The following is a 19,738-nucleotide window of genomic DNA, read 5'->3' as shown; positions in this document are numbered from 1 at the left end:
CGAACTAAAAGTTCCTGCTTCCCTTTCTTTGGGAGACGCCATGACCTTGAAAATGATTCATGGCCCTCTATTTGCTGCAAATACACTTCACTTCGTGATACAACTTCCACTGGCGTAGAGTCTCATTTAACTCACCAGGAGGCGAGACCACTTTGTTCGGTAACACTACCTACCGGAAAAGAAGATAGGAAGATGTTTTGCAGAAGAAAAAAAAAGTCATTTGCCCTTTAACCAGTAGGACTGCGTTATCATACCTATTTCTCTCTTCTGCCTTCCTTTCAGGCCCTTACAGCCCCAGCACTACACCACACAAGGCACGAAAGGAATCAAGAACATCGTCGCTGGCCTTTTACTACAGGCCCGGCGAGGTTAAGCGGGCCGAGGTGTCCACGGTTGCCGAGCTAGCCAGTAGCAGGGCAGACGCTGCACAGGCTGCCATTCGCTACTCGCCGTGGGAACGGCGGGAGCAGACTGTGAGGGCGGCACAAAGGTCGGGCCCAAGGGCGGGAGGCGTGGTGCGGCCCGCGGTCCGGAAGCGGGGGCGCGCCTCCCCGAGCCCGGACTCTCCCCCAGACCGGCCGATCCCGCGGCGTGCGGACAGGGGCGGCGGCTAAACCCGAGGGCGTGAGGGCGCGGTCGGACTCGGGAGATGGCGGCGGCAGCTGTGAGCGGCGCTAAGCGGAGCCTGCGGGCGGAGCTGAAACAGCGTCTGCGGATGATGAGCGCCGAGGAACGGCTACGCCAGTCACGCCTCTTGACCCAGAAGGTGCGAGACCATGAGGCCCGCCACTGCTGCAGACCGACTCGCTGAAGGCCAGGCCGCACCTGGCTTGCGTATCTGCGCAGGCGCAGGCCTCCAGCGCGCCCTCTGGCGCGCGCACGTCTCCCCTGGCGCGCGCACGTCGCCTAGTGGCTGTAGCGATGCTCTAGGCCAGCGTGTCTGGTGAAGAGCGCGGGGTGAGAGTCGTGGGGCTGACGAGGGAGAGGATGGGAGTGGGTGACAGACTTCTGCCTGGCAGGGGAGTTGGTTGGATGGATGCACCTTGGCGTTGAGAACTCCTTAATGGGGAAAACGGAGGTGCTGAGGTAAGCAGCGTGAGAACAGAAGGATCTGGTGGGCAAGAGAGGTGGACACCTGAGCGCTAAGGTGCCTTCAGTGAGTTTTAAAGATAGTGAACTACGAGTAAGAGTCCAGTCATCTCAGTAAAATGACCAGAGAAAGATGCAGTTACTTGAGACGAGCGGACACAAAAAAGGGTGTAGAGATGCCCAAGGACAGAAGACGAACGTTGACTGCACGTCACCAAGCACGGGGAGGGCCTAGCGTTTTCCTGTCAGGCAGAAGATGACCCTTAAATGCTTTTTTGAATTAGTGAAAGAAAGAACTGATTGTCATACTTAGGCTGCCCAAGACTATAGGAAGCAGAAGACAGAAGTTAGGGGAATGAGTGAGATGCCCTGTCTGTTGGTTATAAACACTTTGGTTTTGTTACTTTCACCGCCCAACTTGCTATATATTTTCAGTCTGTTTTTGCAATGTCAGTTTTCTTGTCAGTAAAATGACAGTCGTATCCTGTCGTGAAGGCTTATTCTGAAGATGTCTGGGATTTTTGTTGGATACGGGAGGAAAAAATATCGATGTCTTATGAATAAGTAAATATTAGTAATTCTAAGTCAAACTAATTATGTCTTCCCCAACAGTCTGTCTCTGACAGAAATACCATTTGGAAATTAGCATGGGGATTCTTTTCCTTGATGTCCCTTGAAATTAGATATGCCATAAGAATTTCTTGATTACCCTTCACGATTCTATCATCCACTAGTTTTTCAAATTCAAGGTTCCTATGGGTTAAAGCAGTAAAGCAAATACACACATTTCACCCACCTCTTCATGTATGTAGGTGTGCATGAGGGGATCTATACAGATGTTAATTTATTCGTTCAAAGTGAATTATTTTAGTTACTATGAGGAAGGCATTGGTGGGTGCTTCAGTGGATGCAGAGAAGTGTAGGATCTTATCCTTACCCTAGGTGCTTCAAGTTTAGCTAATTAATTCACATATATTCAACACCTACTGTGGTCCATACTTTACTGTGTACTGGGTTGTAGGGATGAAAAAGATATGATCATTGCTCTAAAGGAGCAAGCAGAGAGTGTAGAAGAGGAAACAGATATATGAATAAAGAATTTCAATGCTATTATATATGATAAACTTAAACACCAAAGCTGTGGAAACATAGCTTGGGGGAGGGGGAATCAGACGTCTTCCTATAGGAAGATGTTTGAGATGAATTTTGTAGTACAAGATGGATTTTGTCAGGTGAAGGGAAGATGAGATGGGTGAACATGAGCAGGAGTATTTTGGTAAGAGAGGGAAGGACACGATTTAACATGGGCTTTGGAACTGCACAGATCTGGATTTAATTTGACTCCACTCCATTTTAGCTGTATATGGCCTTGGACAAGTCTCCTAATCTTTTTGAGCCTCTGGTTCCTTATCTATAAAAGGAATATCCTTGTAGTTATATTGTGAGGGTTAAAGAAAGAGATGTGTAAGGGGATGTATTCAGTGCTTTACATATTTTTGATATATCCTTTAGGAAGAGTGTATTGGCAGCATTTTGGAAAATGAGTTGGGGAGGGAAGAAAGAAAAAATATATGGAGACCAGAAAGGGGCTGTTGTGATAATTCAGCTGAGAGGTAATGATGTAAACAAGGGCATGGGCAGTGAAAATGGAGGGGAAAAAAAGCAGGTAAATGGGAGTCTGTGCAGTGAGAACCAGTGGGGCTTATCCGCTAATTGGATAGAGGTTAGAGAGTACTCGAAAAGGAAGAGGATCACTTGTGATTCCAAAATTTAGAGCTGGGGACAAAGGTATTTACTAAGCACAAGGAATGTAGGAGTTGGAGCAGATTGTGGAGGGGCATGGGGAAAATAAAGATGAGTTCAGTTTGGTTTCTTTGTCTGTAGAATATTAGAATTTATAAACTACAGGTGGGAACAGTAGCTATATAAAGGCAGAACCACTGACAGCAACAGTGACAACTGAGAGCTGGCATCAAAGGAGGAGAGAGAAAAGTTAAAAAGCAGACCCATGACTCTCAGTAATAAATACATTTTACCCCATACAAACAAATATACACATATAAGAAATATGTTTCGCAATCTAGTGTTTCACAACTCTTATTATATACAATAAACTTTAATATTTTCTATTTCATTTAAAAAGGCTGATTGTAACCCACTGTTGATTTCATGACCAACCAATGGATCATGGCCCGAAACATCAATGTACTGTGACTAGAACAGTGTTTTGCTATGGTGCATGTTCAGTAAAGGTATTAAATGATGCCTTTCTTCCAATAATTGAGAAAGGCATATTTATTCTGATTGACACAGCACCTTTTGTAGAATTTAGAAATTTATCAGAAAAGTAATGTATGGTAAAGAAATTCAACTTTATGCCATATCTTGACTCCTTAACAAATAAGATGAGGAAATTAGTGCCCCTGAACTCACTTTGTCTTCCATTCTATCTGCCAATTTCTGACACCTGTGTCATTATACTTACATTGTCAAATTTTATATTTGTACTCTGTTCTATAACTGTAATGAATCTACTGAGCATTTTTTGTGGCTGATTTCCAAACTTGAAGTAAATAGTATTTACAATATTTTAGTTATATAGATAGTATTCACTGTAGAACTAAGTTGTATGATTGGATATGTAAGAAAAGGATATATAATTCTGTGTCACTCGATGTTTGTGGCTAGGAGGGGAGTGTTGTCAAGTGTCAATACCAAATATTTTCTTTTTTCTTACGCTCTACAGTTGCTCAAAATCAAGCCATATTTCAGTTTGTTCCTATTTGGAGTATAAATTTCTAATTTAGCTCTGTGTTTTTCAGGGGGTTTCTTATTGCCTTTGTTTTTCCTTTTTTGGCAAAACAAGAATATGCCTTTATCTTATTAATAGATTCTTTTTCGTTTTGTCTGTTAAAATAATCCAGTTTCTTCTTGAAAGCACTCCAGCCTCCTGCTCGGTCTGGTCTGGTTGCCTTCTAGCCTATTGCATAGCCATTGCCCTGGGGTTCCTCTTACTCTGCTTTTAAGTTAGGACTGTTGGTTCAATACAGTGTGTTCTTTCTCGGATTTCTTTCTTTATTTCTTTTTTTCTTCATCTTATTAGAGTATATATTCAAGTAATTTTTTTTTGGAAAATATATATGGGGGTAAACTTTTTAATAGTTTATACATTAGAAAATGTCTTTACCCTCATATTTGATTGACAGTTTGAATTTCAGGTTTAAAATTATTTTTGCTTGTTCTGCTCACCCCCATGACCTCCATTCCATCTGAAGACTGATAACCTTTATCTATTATATCTTTGATTACTTCTTTTCCTTTGTGCCTTTCTGCAATTCCTGTTAATTGAATAGTAAAAACTCTAGATTGATCTTCTATGTCTCTTAACATTTTTTCTCATTTTCCCCATTTCTTTGTCTTTTTCCCCTACTTGAATGCTTTCTCCTGATTTGTTTTAGTTTTGGTAATCTTAATTCCCAAGTATTATTTCTCAATTCTCTGATTGCTTTCTTTCCATACCAGCCTGTTGTTGTTTTATAGATGCAACTATTTTCTTGAATTTCTCTGAGAAAACTAATTAGAATTTTAAAAAATTCCTTGTTCTCTGAATTATCTCAGTTTCTTGCTGGGTCATCCCCCCTTTTTTTATTCCCTCTATTTTGTGTTTTGGCTTTCTAAAATGTTTGATGAACTTTTGTCTGTACATGCTTATGAATGAAGGTGTAATAGCTAATGGGGATTTCCTTTGCCTTTTATAGTCACTTTGGGGTTTCATGAGAGGAATGGATTCTACCTGACCTATATGCATGTTCTCTGAGTGTTGTGATCTGCTGCTGTTTTGTCTGTAAATACTGTCCCATCCACTGTCTGTCTTACAGAAAGTAGTCGAGTCTCTATTCTCTTGTTCTCAGTGCTATAATGGTTTTCTTTTTGTGCATCTTTACTGTCATATAAATGAGATTTGAGAAGGGAAGAAAGATAAATGTGTGTGCACAGTCTCACGCTGAATTTTAACTATTACTGCTTGTTCAGCTCTTGATTTTCTGTATTCTGCTGTAAAGAGAACAAGATAGACACTTAACTTTCTCAGAAAGTGCCAAAAGCCTCAGATCTGCCCAAGGTCTGGGTTTCACATTTCCATTTACTTTGCCTATTTCAGGCCTCATAACAGCTTAGGAACTTGTTGGAAAGGTGGAGTTAACTTCCTGACTTATTAGGACTGGTTTGCTGTGCTCTATCTGCTTAATTTCTGTGTGTCCTTTTTTTTGTTTTTATTTATTTATTTATTATTATTTTTTTTGTGAGGAAGATCAGCCCTGAGCTAACATCCATGCTAATCCTCTTCTTTTTGCTGAGGAAGACCGGCTCTGAGCTAACATCTATTGCCAATCCTCCTCCCTTTTTTTTTTTGCCAAAGCCCCAGTAGATAGTTGTATGTCATAGTTGCACATCCTTCCAGTTGCTGTATGTGGGATATGGCCTCAGCATGGCCGGAGAACAGTGTGTTGGTACACGCCCGGGATCCGAACCTGGGCCGCCAGTAGCGGAGCGCACGCACTTAACCGCTAAGCCACGGGGCCGGCCCTGTGTGTCCTTTTTTATTAGGAACAACTTGACTTTCTGTACCTGTATCTTTCTGCCAGTCATATTTATAAGCCACTTTTGCAGTATCTTCTTAGCTCGGAGAACATGGAAGAAAAGAAAAGGAAGGGGGAAAAAAAGGAGCTAACAGCTAACTTCTGAGTCTGAGAAGTTCTGAGATTGTTAGCTTTTCTGTGGTAAGCAAAGCTCAGCCCCCTTCTGCCTGATGAATGGTTAAACTGAATATGAAGGGATTCTTTCACCCAGGTCCACGGTCTCACAACTTGGCACTTGCTTTTAGGGGGCCCTTGCCTCTCCAAAATCCCCTCGCCTCCCATCTTTGTGAACATTTTAACATTCATTTGAACAGAAGAGTTTTCGGAAATGGGATGGAGGTGGGGAGAGCTAAAAGAATTATATGGCATGTTCTCTGCCTCCCAGGAGCTTATGGACTGGTCAGAGTGCTACATATAGGGCACATGAAACAATTAGTAATCAAGTCCTGACAATACATAATTAAGTGTTAAGTTGTATGTTAACTCTAAACGTTGTAAGCATTCTGCAGAAGTCAGGAGAAATTAGGGCTTGGGTTGGGCTTGAGTGGGTAGAATTTAGAAAGAGAGAAGCCTGACAATCCAAGGAGTGAAGAAGCTTGTGGGAGCCAAGGTTCAGAGTTAAATAAAGCAAAGACTCTAGGGGAAGTGTGTGAGATGACTGAGAACTGCTAGAATGGGTAGATGGAGGTCAAGCCTGGAATTCTCTAAACAGAGAGCAAGGCCCCACAGTGGCTTTTTAGAGTTTTCACAGTTACTGGAGTAGGAGTGCCAGGGAGATGTAAAGGGATCAGAGAAGTAAGTGTTGGGTCCAGGACTAAAAGTCAGGCTTCAGGATGCAGCACTGTCTGACCCACTATACCACTCTGCTTTTTTTTTTTTTTTGCTTTTGGATAGTTGAAAAGTTGGAGAAGGCTGAGCGAGAAGGGGGAAAGTGTTAAAACTATTAAGGGGAGTCAGTATTTTTGAAAGTGTGATCTTGGAAAATATAATTGCTATCATTTCCCATTAGGTGATTGCCCACAGTCAGTATCAAAAGTCCAAAAGAATTTCCATCTTTCTGAGTATGCAAGATGAAATTGAGACAGAAGAGATCATCAAGGACATTTTCCGTCAAGGCAAAACCTGCTTTATCCCACGGTACCAGTTCCAGAGTAATCACATGGATATGGTGAAATTAGCATCACCTGAAGAAATTTCTTCACTTCCCAAAACGTCCTGGAATATTCATCAGCCTGGTGAGGATGAGGTTCGGGAGGAGGCCTTGTCAACAGGTGAGTGTTACGGTATTGGAATTGACATTTTAGGATGCTGTCAGACTGTGACAGGTTGTTAGACCTCTGATCCACTTGTTATGTTGGGTCAGTGGGGGTTGCTTTTCCTATAAGAATGAATTTGTGTTTCATGTATATACCAGGACACCCACATTGCCTGGCTTAGGATGAGACGCCCTCGGTAAGCTGTGAAGAGTCAGCTGTAATAGTGAGGTATTGAGGTATTGTTGCCTTTTTGCAGACTCTTGCCCTCACCCTGTGGGTTGAATTATACATTTTCACTGAATAATATTATCATTTCCCATGGTTTCAATTATGATCTGTATGTTAATGAGCACATTATTATTAATGTTAATAAACATTTGTATCCTCAGTGCGGACCTGTCAGCTATCTTCTGGACATCTCTACTTGGTTGTCACATGGGCATCTCAAACACAACATGTTCCAAACTGAATCATGTTCCCCTTAACCCCTGGTACCATCTGTCTCTTTTAGTGCTTGGTACCATCAGCCACCCAACTGACCATGCCAGAAATCTCAAGATCAGCCTTGGCTCCTCTCTTTCTCTCATGCCCCACGTGTGGTCTGTTGCCAAGTCCTGATGATTTTAGTCACTGAGTGTTTATTGAATCTATCCACTTCTCTCTGACCCCACTGCTACTACTGTAGTCTAAGCTACCATCTTCTCTTGCCTGGGTTATCGTAACAGCTTCCAAACAGTACTTCCTCTCCTTGTCTTGTATTCTCTCCTCCCTCTCCATCCTTTATAGACATAGTAATTGAAACAACATTTCAACAACACAAATCTGACCACTTCTCTCCCCTTTAAAGTCTTTCAGTGACTTCTTGCTGCCCTTAGGTTGAGGTAAACACTCCTTAACAAGGATCTTCTTGATTTGGCCCTGCCTGTCTCCATTTTCACACCTTTCTCCTCCTCCGCTTCATAGTCTAAGTTCCAGCCACTCTGAATCTCTCTCAGTTTCCCAGCCCCACTTTGCTTTCTCTACTGCTGGAACTTTATACATGTGCTTCCCTGGCCAGCAGCCACTTGGGAGATTTAATCATTATCAAGCAGACAAAGAGCTGAAAACAAAACAAGCTAAGGGTACTATTTTGAAATAGAGTGCCTCAAACCTGTCTTAGAGATGTATATTTTTGACTAAGACTTAAATGGTTGCAACAAACCCTAGATAGCTTTATGCAGTCTTCTCCCAATTTCTGTCCCCTTCCGAAATAACAATGTAAGCTATGAAATCAATATGACAGGGTGGGAGGGGACGGAGTCAAGGGCTCATAGTAGTAGGGGGATTATCTACTTTGCTACTTTAACTTACGCTGTATTATCCAATCCTGTGCTTTGATAGATGTTAGGTACCAAAGGTACGCTCAGATCTACCTCCTTCGTGTCCTACATGAGTAGACCAGATGAATGCCAACATTACAAAACTCTTTCATATCTTCAAGAAGAAATATGGCAAGCATTTTAAGACAATGAGACATAAGGGAGTATAGCATATCTTGGGCTAAATCATAGCCCAGATTTATAGATAAGGAAAGACAGGAATTGTAGGCTCTGACATTGCTCATACTTAATGCACCTACTTCTCCAGACTCAAAGGTGGAGCCAGGATACTCTCCCAATTTTGGTTTACTATAGTAACAGCTCCTCCAATGCTTGCATCATCTCTGTAATGTCTCTGCTATTTGAAATTCTACTTGGTGTCTTCCAGTAACCTGTTCTGCCAGAGGCAGCCCACTGCCTTTGTAGAACAGCTCTGCCCCTTCTTGAGTATGTTCCTAAGGTTAGCTAAAATGTGTCACCCTGAACCTTCATGTATTTGTTCTATTTCTGTTTAAGTACAGCAGTGGGAAGAGTAAGGAAGAAGCATGATCATTCCTTTTGATTTAGTTGCACTTCACGGTTAGGATAAACTCAGTCCAAGTCAATGAGCTAAGTTATTTTTGTATGGCTTTTAGCACATCATTTGGTGCATAGGAGCTGTTCAGTAAATGGTAACTATTATTGATTTTAAGGAAGGAAGGTAGAATTATTCATTATATGATCAATACATTGCTGGTTGAGTGTTTAACATTTTAATAATTTCCAACAAACATTTTCTGAGCATCTACTTTGTGTCAGAACTGTGTTACCTCTGGAAAGATAAGGTCCTGGACTCAGGGGGCTTACACTCTAGCTGGGGAGACAGCAAACATATGTAAATAGAATAAATTTCCCAACCTGCAGTATATGTCAAATATAAGTGTCAAGTAAAAAGATGCAGAATATTAAGAAAATAGACGTTTGGGGCTTGGCCCTGAATAGAAAAAAGTCCACAGAAAAAACCGGTGGTTCATTTTTTTCCTCCTCTATAACATTTATCCATGTATATTTGTGGGACAGATTGCTTTTTTCCCCATGTGTTTTTCTTTGCAGATACTTGCAATCTGGGTTGGAAAAGGATAGGCGATTATACCTGTAGTTTCTTGCAACTGCAGTCTGGGAGCTGACGCTCTTCTTCACTGTTGTTTATAGAAATGTTCCAGTAGGCAGTCTCTGCTATTTGTTATCTCCCAGCATCACATTCTGCACTGTGGATTTTTACTTGCATCAGCAGCTTAGAATGTGGCAACTCCAGTGCTAAAGCATAAATCGAGCTTCACAGTGTTTGGGACAAGCTGATTAGAGCTCAGATTGTCCCCGGTATAGTTTATGTAGTCTATTTTTTTGGTTTGCTCAAGTTATCTCAGCTTAGAAAAGAGTGAGCTTTACTGTCTTCAGTTGCAATCATAAGTTCCTAAGCAAAAATTTTACATGGGGCATTTTTGAATTATGTATACAGCAAAATAACAGATGGATAAATGAAGTAGAGGGGCTGCCTCTTTACTGAATTTATCCTCAAAGTGAGGGCTGCTTGGGCAATTAGATTAGCCGAGAATTTTTCCGTTGAAAGTACATAATCTGATTCAACCTGGGCTTAAGCAAAAGTGGGATTTTTATTGGTCCAGAGACTGAAAAATCCACAGAGAGCTAGCTTTAGATATGGCTGGATCAGAGTCAGTAAGATCTACTCTATCTCTGCCTTTGACTCTGCTTTCATCTATGTTGGCCTCATTTTTTGATGCCACATGGTGGGTCCATGGCAGCTCCCGGTTCCACAGCATCCTTACTGCCAGCAGTCCCAGCAGAAAAGAGCAAGTGTGTTTTCTAACAGTCCCAGTAAAATACTGGTCTTAACTCTCATTGACCCAAATTGGGTCAAGTGGCTATCTCAAAATCAGTCTATGGCCAGGGACATGGACTCGGCTGAATGACTTAGGCCTAGGTCTTACATGCCTGTCCCTGTGCCATTCACTGTGACCAGGGAGCAGGGATGTGCTGACTGACTAGGCTGGGTCCCACGCCCACCTCTGCAGCCCTACCCAAACCACTGAGCTAAGAGTGGGGTGGGAGTGATTCACCACAGGAAGAACAGATGCTGTTTCCAGAACAAGGGAAATGGATACTGAACAGTGAAAAAATCGAACTCACTTATGCTGTCAGTTACTTCTGGGATTCTATAGAATATAACAAGCTCTTTGCAGTCGTAACTTTGTCAGTGCTGAATTTTATTTCTGATCTTTCTGGAGGCTCTTTAGGAATTCGTACCTATTTGTGGGTACCTGACACATGACCTAAATAAATGATCACAATGAGGACTTTCTAGTCCTCAACCAAAACATTTTAAAGTAATTGAATGTGGCAGGGTCAAGGATAGAGTCTGAACATGACATGTGCAACTTCCTTCCAGGTTGTTCATGATCATTACTTTTGGGAGGGTTAGGATTGGTTCATTGAAAGTAATTACCATTAAATTGACCTCATTTCTTTCTTTAATAGGGTTGCATGACATCTACAAGAATATAGTAAAGAGAGTGGGTATGAATTTCATGAAGGCATTTGACAGAGTCATGACATCCTTGAGGATAGGCTGAAGAAATTTGGATTGGATCGTAATACCTCATTCAGAAAATGTTTATTGAACACCTAGTCTGTGTGAGGTGTGGTTGGGATGTAGTAGGGGACAGGAGGGACCTGGTCCCCGCCGTTGTGGAGTTAACCAGCCTGTTGTCCTCACGGAGGCAGGCTTGTGCCAGCGTGTCACAGGGCTCTCTCCTTTGTGCTGTCCTGTTCAGGGTTTTGTTGCCACTTAGGTGTCCCACTGTCCCTGAATTTAAGCATGTCTAAATTCATTCTTATCAATCTTTGTGTTTTTTCATGTTTCTGTTAGTAGCCAGTTTGCAAACATAGAATTGTCCTTGTCTCTTCCACTCATCCAGTTATCAAGTATCAACAGATTTTTCTTTGTAATGTTTTTATTACCTGTCTCTCTCTAATTCCAGTTTTGGGGAATCCTTTGTCTAGGATTTTGATTCTTCATATCTGTTCCATGGGAATAAACTTCAAATTGGTTTCTTGGCCATATTAATTTTCCTAAAATACCTTTTTGTACAAGTCACCTACCTCGTTCAAGCCTTTCCCTGTATACTGGATAGATCTGTATACCTGAGCAGGCCATGGTTCCTGCCAGCTAATTGTTACCAAAAGAAGGGACATTGGATAAAATTTCAACATTCAGATCACTGTCTGGACTTTACCTGTCTTTCCACCTTGACTCCTGCTTCTTCTGATGTGGTTCCTCTGCTTCAACCAAAGTGTTCTGCTGGAAGACAGTATTTCACAGCAATCGAGAACATAGGTTTCAGAATCACATAAACCTGGATTTGAGTTCTGATTTTGCTCCTTTCTAACTGTGTGGCTTTGGAAAGCTTGCTTAGTTGCTCTGAGTTTTAGTCTTGTCACCTACAAATGGTTATCATGAAACTACCTCCCAGGCCTGTTATGAAGCTTACAGGAGATGCTGTCTGCAAAGTGCTTGGCCCATGGTGGGTGCTCAGTCAAGGTTGCTGCTGTGGCTGCTAATTTTTGCTGCTGTTGAGTTGTCGTCTGAGAACATACTATGTGTATTACTGTGAAATTTGCTGGTACTGTTTCTCCAGGCTACAATGTCTTATGTGTTCTTTCAAGGCAGTATCTTTTAGTTTCACGCTTAGATCATTTCCTTTTGAGTCAGACTGATCTGAGTTCGAAGCTACTCTTTACCATTTGGGCAAATTATTTATCTCAAAATACAAATTTTTTCATTTGAAAATTGGGGATAATAACAGCACTCCTCACTGTATTGTTGAGAGGGTGAAGTAAGATGATGTATGTGAAGTGCCTGGTACGGCCCATCATGTAGTTAGGTATCAATAAATGGCAGTTATTATTAATAATAAGCTGCAATTATGTTCTCCAAGCCTTCCTTGGCTGCCCACAATACATTAGTTCCTTTCTACCCTAATTCTCACTCACCTGGCATTCGACATAATGTATTCTCTTGTTTTATTAATTCTCATTGGAGGTGTGTTTCTTTTCTTTGCTGGTAGACTTTATGATATTGTTATTTAAGTAAGAAATATATATTTGGTCTTTGTCCCTGGTTCCAGGCACAAAGCTCCTAAAACCCTTGGAATTTCCTAAGTGATAAGAATGATAAAGATGTCTTGATAGTCATAACAAACCTCTTTCAACCGCATTTGAGTTATGTTAATGAGGTGACTTTTGGACCCCACCTAAGGATGGGGGCTGGTTGCCAGGGGAACCAACCATGTAATTGGAAGGTCAGAACTTTCAGTCCCCCTCCTCTGACCTCTGAGGTGGAGAGAAGGGCTAGAGGTTGAATCAGTTGCCAACGGCCGGTGATTCAATCAATCATGCCTATGTCATGAAGCCTCCATAAAAACCCAAAAGGATGGGATTCAGAGAGCTTCTGGGTTGGTGAACACCTAGAGATTCAGGGAGAGTGCTATGCCCAGAGAGAGCATGGAAACTCCACGCCCTTTCCCCATGCCTTGCCTTATGCATCTCTTCCATCTGGCTGTTCCTGAGTTATATCCTTTTATAATAAACTGGTAATCTAGTAAGTAAAATGTTTCCCTGAGTTCTGTGAACCACACTAGCAAATTAATCAAACTCAGGGAGGGGGCCCTTAGAACCTCTGATCTATAGCCGGTCAGTTGGAAGCACAGGTGACAACCTGGACTTGCCATTGGCGTCTGAAGTGTGTGTGTATGGGGCGGGGCCAGTCTTGTAGGACTGAGCCTTAACCTGTGGGATCTGATGCCATCTCCAGGTAGATAGTGTCAGAATTGAGTTGAATTATAGGACATCCAGCTGGTGTTGGAGAATTGCTTGGTGGTGTGGAAAAAACACACATTGGCGGCTTGGACTCTTGAAGAGCAGGGACCTTTTCCTAAATCATCCATATTCCTGGTGCCTAGCATCTTGTGTTTCACATCATAGACTTTCAGTAAAAGTTTCTTGAGGTGAAGCCAGCACTATTATGAATTCAAAGAATGCTTATATAAATATTTTTCACCCATTAAAGGAAAGCTGGATTATAAAAATAATTATAAGCATGTACATAGGGGCACTTAAAAAAGTATATCAGAAATAGTTGTTTTATAAGATACTGTAACATTTTTATTTGGTATTTGTAGGTAAAGGATTAACATCATTCCTTGGCTAGAATAACCTTGGAGTTGATCTTCTCTCAGCACTGGTTTTGGGGAAGCTATAGCATTAAGATCAAGGCACCTGCCGTGTTGCTGTGTTCTGCCACACCTGGGTTGGGAGCTGTGAGTCAGTGTGTAAGGCCTTGGGTCTCTGGGACTAGATCCATGTAAAAGACTGGTAGGAACTGGCAGGTTTCAAGGGGACCTCCATGTACCTTGGCTCTTGCCATTTCCCGTGTGGATGAGGGGGCAAAGAAGCTGTGTACTGGGGTAGCTGCTGGGCCCAGGATGAGGTGAAGATGCTGTTCTGTGTCTTCCTCTAATGCTAAGTACACATAGTAATACCTAGATTGAATGCCTATTGCGTCGCCTGAATCAGATGCCAGGTGAAACCTGAAACAACTGCTGGGTCCAGTCTGTTGGTGTTATCTAGGAATGTTCTGTGGAGACTTTAACACTACTGCCACCACAAATGATTGTCAGAGTGTCCATGACAATTTTTTTTTTTTTTTGGTGGGGAAGATTAGCCCTGAGCTAATGTCTGTCGCCAATCCTCCTCTCTTTTGCTTAGGAAGATTGGCCCTGGGCTAACATCCGTGCCCATCTTCCTCTACTTTATATGTGGGACGCCTGCCATAGCATGGCTTGATAAGCGGTGCATAGGTCTGTGCCCGAGATCTGAACCTGCAAATCCCGGGCTATGGAAGCGGAGCATGTGAACTTAACTGCTATGCCACCAGGCCAGCCCTGAGAATTTTTTGTTTGTTTAATTTTTACTAAGCCAAGAAAGAAGTAGTTATAAGATTGTACATGGTTTGATGTTTCGATAAGATTTACAGCAACAGCTTATGCTCTTACTGGAAGTGGTGTTTCTAAACCTTTAACACATGTCTCTCTTGCTTCATAAAAATCCCCTTCACTAATTTTGTTTGAACTTTCAAAATAACTTATCATGACTAGCAATAAATTAAAGCAATTGTAATTTTGGAATGTGCTTCTGCACATTGCATATGGCCCTGCAGGAGTTTTGGGTGACCTCTCTCCCTGGACAGTCGAGAATGTTGTCCCTGGAGTTAGGGACTATGGCAGGTAGAGTGAATCCTTATGGCCCTTGCTTTGTCTTTCTTGTTTTCAGATGGGATAATTGAAGCCCGGGGAGGTCAAGTGACTTCCCTAAAGACACACAGGCAGTTAGTAATACTGCCATGGTCACCCAGGTCTCCTGTTTTCCACTCCAGTGCCCTTTGAAGTGCCTTCTTAACACCTTGTTCTTTGAGATTGCTTTACCACTCGTTATCTCTCCTGACAGTGCACTGCATTAGAACCGTTTTTCATGGGACAGGTACCCTTGGTGACTGTATTCATGGGAACATTGTCACGTTTTCCCAAGGAAGAACTTGCACTTAGTCACGTGTATCTAAAAGTCCACTGGTCTTGAAGGTAAGCTTTTTTAAGTCATTTTATATTCAAGTAAATGCACAGGAAGAAGAGCCAAGGCTTTCATTTATAACAGGGCCTTTCATCTGAATGATAAGTGTACTCATGATAGGCCTCCTTGGAGTTGTTCCAAAATCATCTATTTTATCTTTGCAGCAACAACTTTAGAATATATTCTCATTTTGGAGAGTGGTAATTTACTTTTTGTTAACTCCCAACCCATTAAAATTAAAAGATACTTCCTTAGGGGTTATGGCCTGTTATTCTTGCCAAGTTGGATTAGCCTGCTAAATGTTCTATTTAAGTATAATGATTCATTGAATGTACTACTGAACACTTAAGTATCATTAAAAGGACTAAACCAGGTGACTTAAAACTCCCCACATATAGAACTTTAGGTGTTTATAAACTCCTTTTCCAGTTCAATTTTTATTTTATTACCTTTAATTGAGGCATTAAAATGTTTATTAGGTTTACGTATGTTTCTGTATAATGTTCAACTTAAAAAAGAGGCAGAATTTTTAAGAGGAGTTTGAATTAGAAAAAAATAAATTGTTTTTAGTTTAGTTTTCTGACCCGTAAACCTCAAGCTAGAGTGGTGAAAACCTTTGTGTAAATAAATGCCACCATGGGTTTACATGCCATGAGAAAATGTGCTGGGGCCAACCCTGTGGCTTAGCGGTTAAGTGCACACACTCCGCTACTGGCGGCCCGGGTTTGGAGCCCAGGCACACACCGACGCACCGCTTCTCCGGCCTTGCTGAGGCGGTGTCTCACATATAGCAACTAGAAAGATGTGCAACTATGACAAACAACTATCTACTGGGGCTTTGGGGAGAAAAAGGAGGAGGATTGGCAATAGATGTTACCTCAGGGCCAGTCTTCCTCGGGAAAAAAGAGGAGGATTGGCATGGATGTTAGCTCAGGGCTGATCTTCCTCACAAAAAAAAAAGAAGAGAATGTGCTTTGTCTTCCAGTTCTCTTCATCAGCAAGTTCTCTCTCATTCCCTCTCTCCCTCTCTGTCCATCCCTCTGTCCTTCCCTCCCTCCATCTCTTCTGTGCCACCCCCCGCCCCCAAGGATTAATGGAACAATCCTGTAGTAGGCCTAGGGAACTTCCAACCCCCAGACTGGATATAACTTCCGTCTTATTCATTTGTTCTATGGGCAAGAGCCAAGAGAATCTATTTCTTTCAATGCCTTCAGCAGCGATAACATTTCTTTAAAATTCTTCATTATAGCATTTTGAATGGTCATAAGACTGGGATGTTTCTTTATGATGAATTATACCATGTTCTTCTTTCCAGAAAAATGAGTTAGAGAATTTTCTCCATTGAAAAATGAGGACCAGAGATGATGTCAAGGAAGTTGTGCTGGTAAAGGAAGTGAAATTTCACTTTTGTCTCTAATGACCTTGGCAAATGTTGAGGTTGAATTCTTTATCTAGGTTATTGCAGTGACCTCCTAACTGGCCACCCTTCTCCAAACACTTGTCTTAGTTGCACGTTTCTGCCAAAGTGACCTTTAAACTCAACTGGGTTGTATTACTCTACCACTTGAAAACTTTGCCTTCATTGCTCAGAAATAAGTCCAGATTCTGTAGCAAGATTCAAGGAAGAGGAAAAGAGGGATGTATGTGTGTGTTTTCTCTTTTTGAGAAGGTCACTTTGCCTTGCTCCTTTGCTTCCCTCAACCTGAAATGCACATCTTCTTTATCTGCGTTTTGGAATCTTAATCATCCTTTAAGGCTCAGCTGAAATGCTGCCTCCTCCAGAGCCTCCTGAGATTCCGTCGTCAGATTTAAACACTTCTTCCTTTGTGTTTCTACTTGTGTTCTGAAACCTCAATATTATTTGTTATTGGATTGGCTTTATTACATCCCATGTCTGTGATTTAAAAGGTTTGCTTTTTTTTACGTTAATACTTGCAGGGATTGGGAGCCTACCACTGAAGGGGGAAGCCCATTCCACTGCAGAACACTTTATGAGGTTAGAGGGTATTCTCTATATGCCTTCATGTGACTTGCACCTGGCAGTCCTTCTCCCACCCCTTAGAGAAATATGAATCGTCTTCAAACATTTCCCTTGTGTTTGGGCTCAGCACAGTACCCCAGTGAATTTTAGGTGTCCTCTTTTTCTTCACCAGCTTAGATATCCTTTTGAAAGTACAAGCCTAGTAATTGTGTGTTGAGCAGATGACTGATAGTAACTGCAAAGAAATGCAAACATAATAGCACATAATCCACCAGTATTTATTTTTTATGCTCATCGTCATCTACAAAACCAGATATGTATCTGTAACTAAGCAAGCCAAACAAGGCAATATTACTATTGCATGAAGTAGGGAGCGAGCTATGAGATGGAAATTGAACAGAAACAAAAACTATCTTCCTGATTGCCCATCTCATTACTTTGGTTTAAAACAGTGAAATCCACTATAAAAATTTAAGTGTTCTTTGGGTATAGTGACACAGGAAGCCAGAATAACTTATAAGAAGTCTTGGGATGAATTAGTTTATCAGATTGTCTAGACAAGTTGTTTTCAGACTTTAAGCCACAACTCGCTAGTAGCTTTTAAATTCAATTTAGTAGCATTAAAAAAAGAAAAAAGCAAGAAAGAGATAGAAAAAAAAACCTTTTATTTCAGTTACGGGTTGGGTGTATGTATGTGTGTGCGTGCATGCATGCACGTGTGTGTGTCTGTGTGTGTGTATATATAAAAATGGGTCATGAGGGGCCGGCCTGGTGGTGTAGCGGTTAAGTTCGTGTGCTCCGCTTTGGCAGCCCGGGGTTCACAGGTTTGGATCCCGGGCGCAGACCAACGTACTGCTTGTCAGGCCATGCTGTGGCAGCGTCCCATATAAAGTAGAAGAAGATGGGCCTGGATGTTAGCCCAGGGCTAATCTTCCTCAGCAAAAAGAGGAGGATTAGCATCGGATGTTACCTCAGGGCTAATCTGCCTCACACACACACAAAAAAAGGGTCATGGTGTTTTTCTTACTGTAGGTTCCAAAAAGTTTGAAAACTACTAGTTTAGGCCTCTGCTTCTGAAAAGGGTATGTATCTTTTAGGGGCCTGGTGGAATATCAGTGGGCACATAAAGCAATAGGACAAACATGGTACATTTTCTTCAAGTGTTAATTTTACTTAAATGTTTTGGTAAAAACAAACCCGGAAAAACAAACACACAAACAAAATCCCACATTATTTTTTATACCAAAACAAGCGCAAATGTAATCTGTTGTAGAAGATAAATAAAATTCATGAATTTTAAAGATAAAATTTTAAAGACAAAACACAAAATAGTGAAAGATAAACAACTTTCGCTGTGGAGGGCCACCTTGGGCATGCTTGCAGACAGATCTTCCAGGGATTTTTGGCCTTTTCTGTAGTTACCCTCGTGGAAAAGTTTGGGAAGTACTGGTCATTTAGTGGGATCGCAAAAGCATGGAATACATGAGAGAGGAATTTTTTGTGTTAAATCTTTTTTAGTGCATAATTTTAATTCCTCTGTTGATTTTTTTTGCTGAGGAAGAGTCTACCTGAGCTAACACCTGGTGCCAATCTTCCTGTTTTTGCTTAAGGAGGATTCTCCCTGAGCTAACGTCTGTGCCAGTCTTCCTCTATTTTGTATGTGGGACGCCGCCACAGCATGGCTGCTGACGAGTGGTGTGGTTCTGCACCCAGGAACCAAACCTGGGCTGCTGAAGTGGAGTGCACCCAACTTAACCACTGGGCCATGGGGCCGGCCCATTAATTCCGCTGTTGATTTATTTTTTATGTTTTTTAAATTTTATTCAGGTCATAATAGTTTATAACATTGTGAAATTTCAGTTGTACATTATTATTTGTCAGTCACCATATAAATGTGCCCCGTCAGCCCTTATGCTCACCCCCCAATCCCGTTCACCTCTCGTAACCTCTGAACTGTTATCTTTGTCCACGTGTTAGTTTGTCTTCCACATATGAGTGAAATCATATGGTATTTGTCTTTCTCTGTCTGGCTTATTTCACTTAACATAATACCCTCCAGGTCCATCCATGTTGTGAATGGGACGATTTTGTCTTTTTTTATTGCTGAATAGTATTCCATTATATACATATATACCACATTTTCTTTGTCCAATCATCAATCGATGGACACTTGGGTTGCTTCCACTTCCTGGTTCTTGTGAATAATGTTGCAGTGAACATAGTGGTGCATAAGTCTCTTGGAATAGTTGATTTCAAGTTGTTTGGGTAAATACCCAGTAGTGGGATAGCTGGGTTGTATGGTATTTCTATTTTTAGTTTTTTAAGAAATCTCCATACTGTTTTCCAAAGTGGCTGTACCGGTTTGCATTCCCATCAACAGTGTATGAGGGTTCCTTTTTCTCCATATCCTCTCCAACATTTGTTGTTTTTTGTCCAGGTAATTATAGCCATTCTAATAGGTGTAAGGTGATATCTTAGTGTAGTTTTGATTTGCATTTCTCTGATGATTAGTGATGTTGAACATCTTTTCATGTGCCTGTCGGCCATATGTGTATCTTCTTTGGAAAAATGTCTGTTAATATCCTCTGCCCATTTTTTGATCAGGTTGTTTGTTTCTTTGTTGTTGAGTTGTATGGGTTCTTTATGTATTTTGGAGATTAACCTCTTGTAGGATATATGATTTGCAAATATTTTCTCCCAGTTAGTTGGTTTTCTTTTTGTTTTGTTCCTTGTTTC

At 41.4% G+C, this 19,738-nt stretch overlaps 1 protein-coding gene across 3 annotated transcripts in view; it reads left to right on the top strand.

The window, feature by feature from the left end:
- Window positions 1–549: 549 nt before the first annotated feature.
- Window positions 550–19,738, top strand: part of MTHFS (methenyltetrahydrofolate synthetase) — a 59,357-nt gene continuing 40,168 nt past the window's right edge. The window contains exons 1-2 of one of the 3 annotated variants that reach the window (XM_014780981.2): window positions 550–766; window positions 6,736–6,997. In XM_014780981.2, coding sequence (XP_014636467.1) covers window positions 650–766; window positions 6,736–6,997 — 379 coding nt within the window. In that variant the 5' untranslated portion in view covers window positions 550–649. Of the gene's footprint in view, window positions 767–813; window positions 958–995; window positions 1,087–6,735; window positions 6,998–19,738 lie in introns of those variants that run through there. The other 2 variants (XM_087428786.1, XM_014780982.2) reach the window with 2 other exon arrangements.

This window comes from Ceratotherium simum, chromosome 3 (genome assembly GCF_057802395.1).
Source record: "Ceratotherium simum simum isolate JZ-2026a chromosome 3, ASM5780239v1, whole genome shotgun sequence".
Classification (NCBI taxonomy): domain Eukaryota; kingdom Metazoa; phylum Chordata; class Mammalia; order Perissodactyla; family Rhinocerotidae; genus Ceratotherium; species Ceratotherium simum.
Note: the sequence above shows the minus strand (reverse complement) of the source record. Positions and strands in the feature narration are given on the sequence as shown.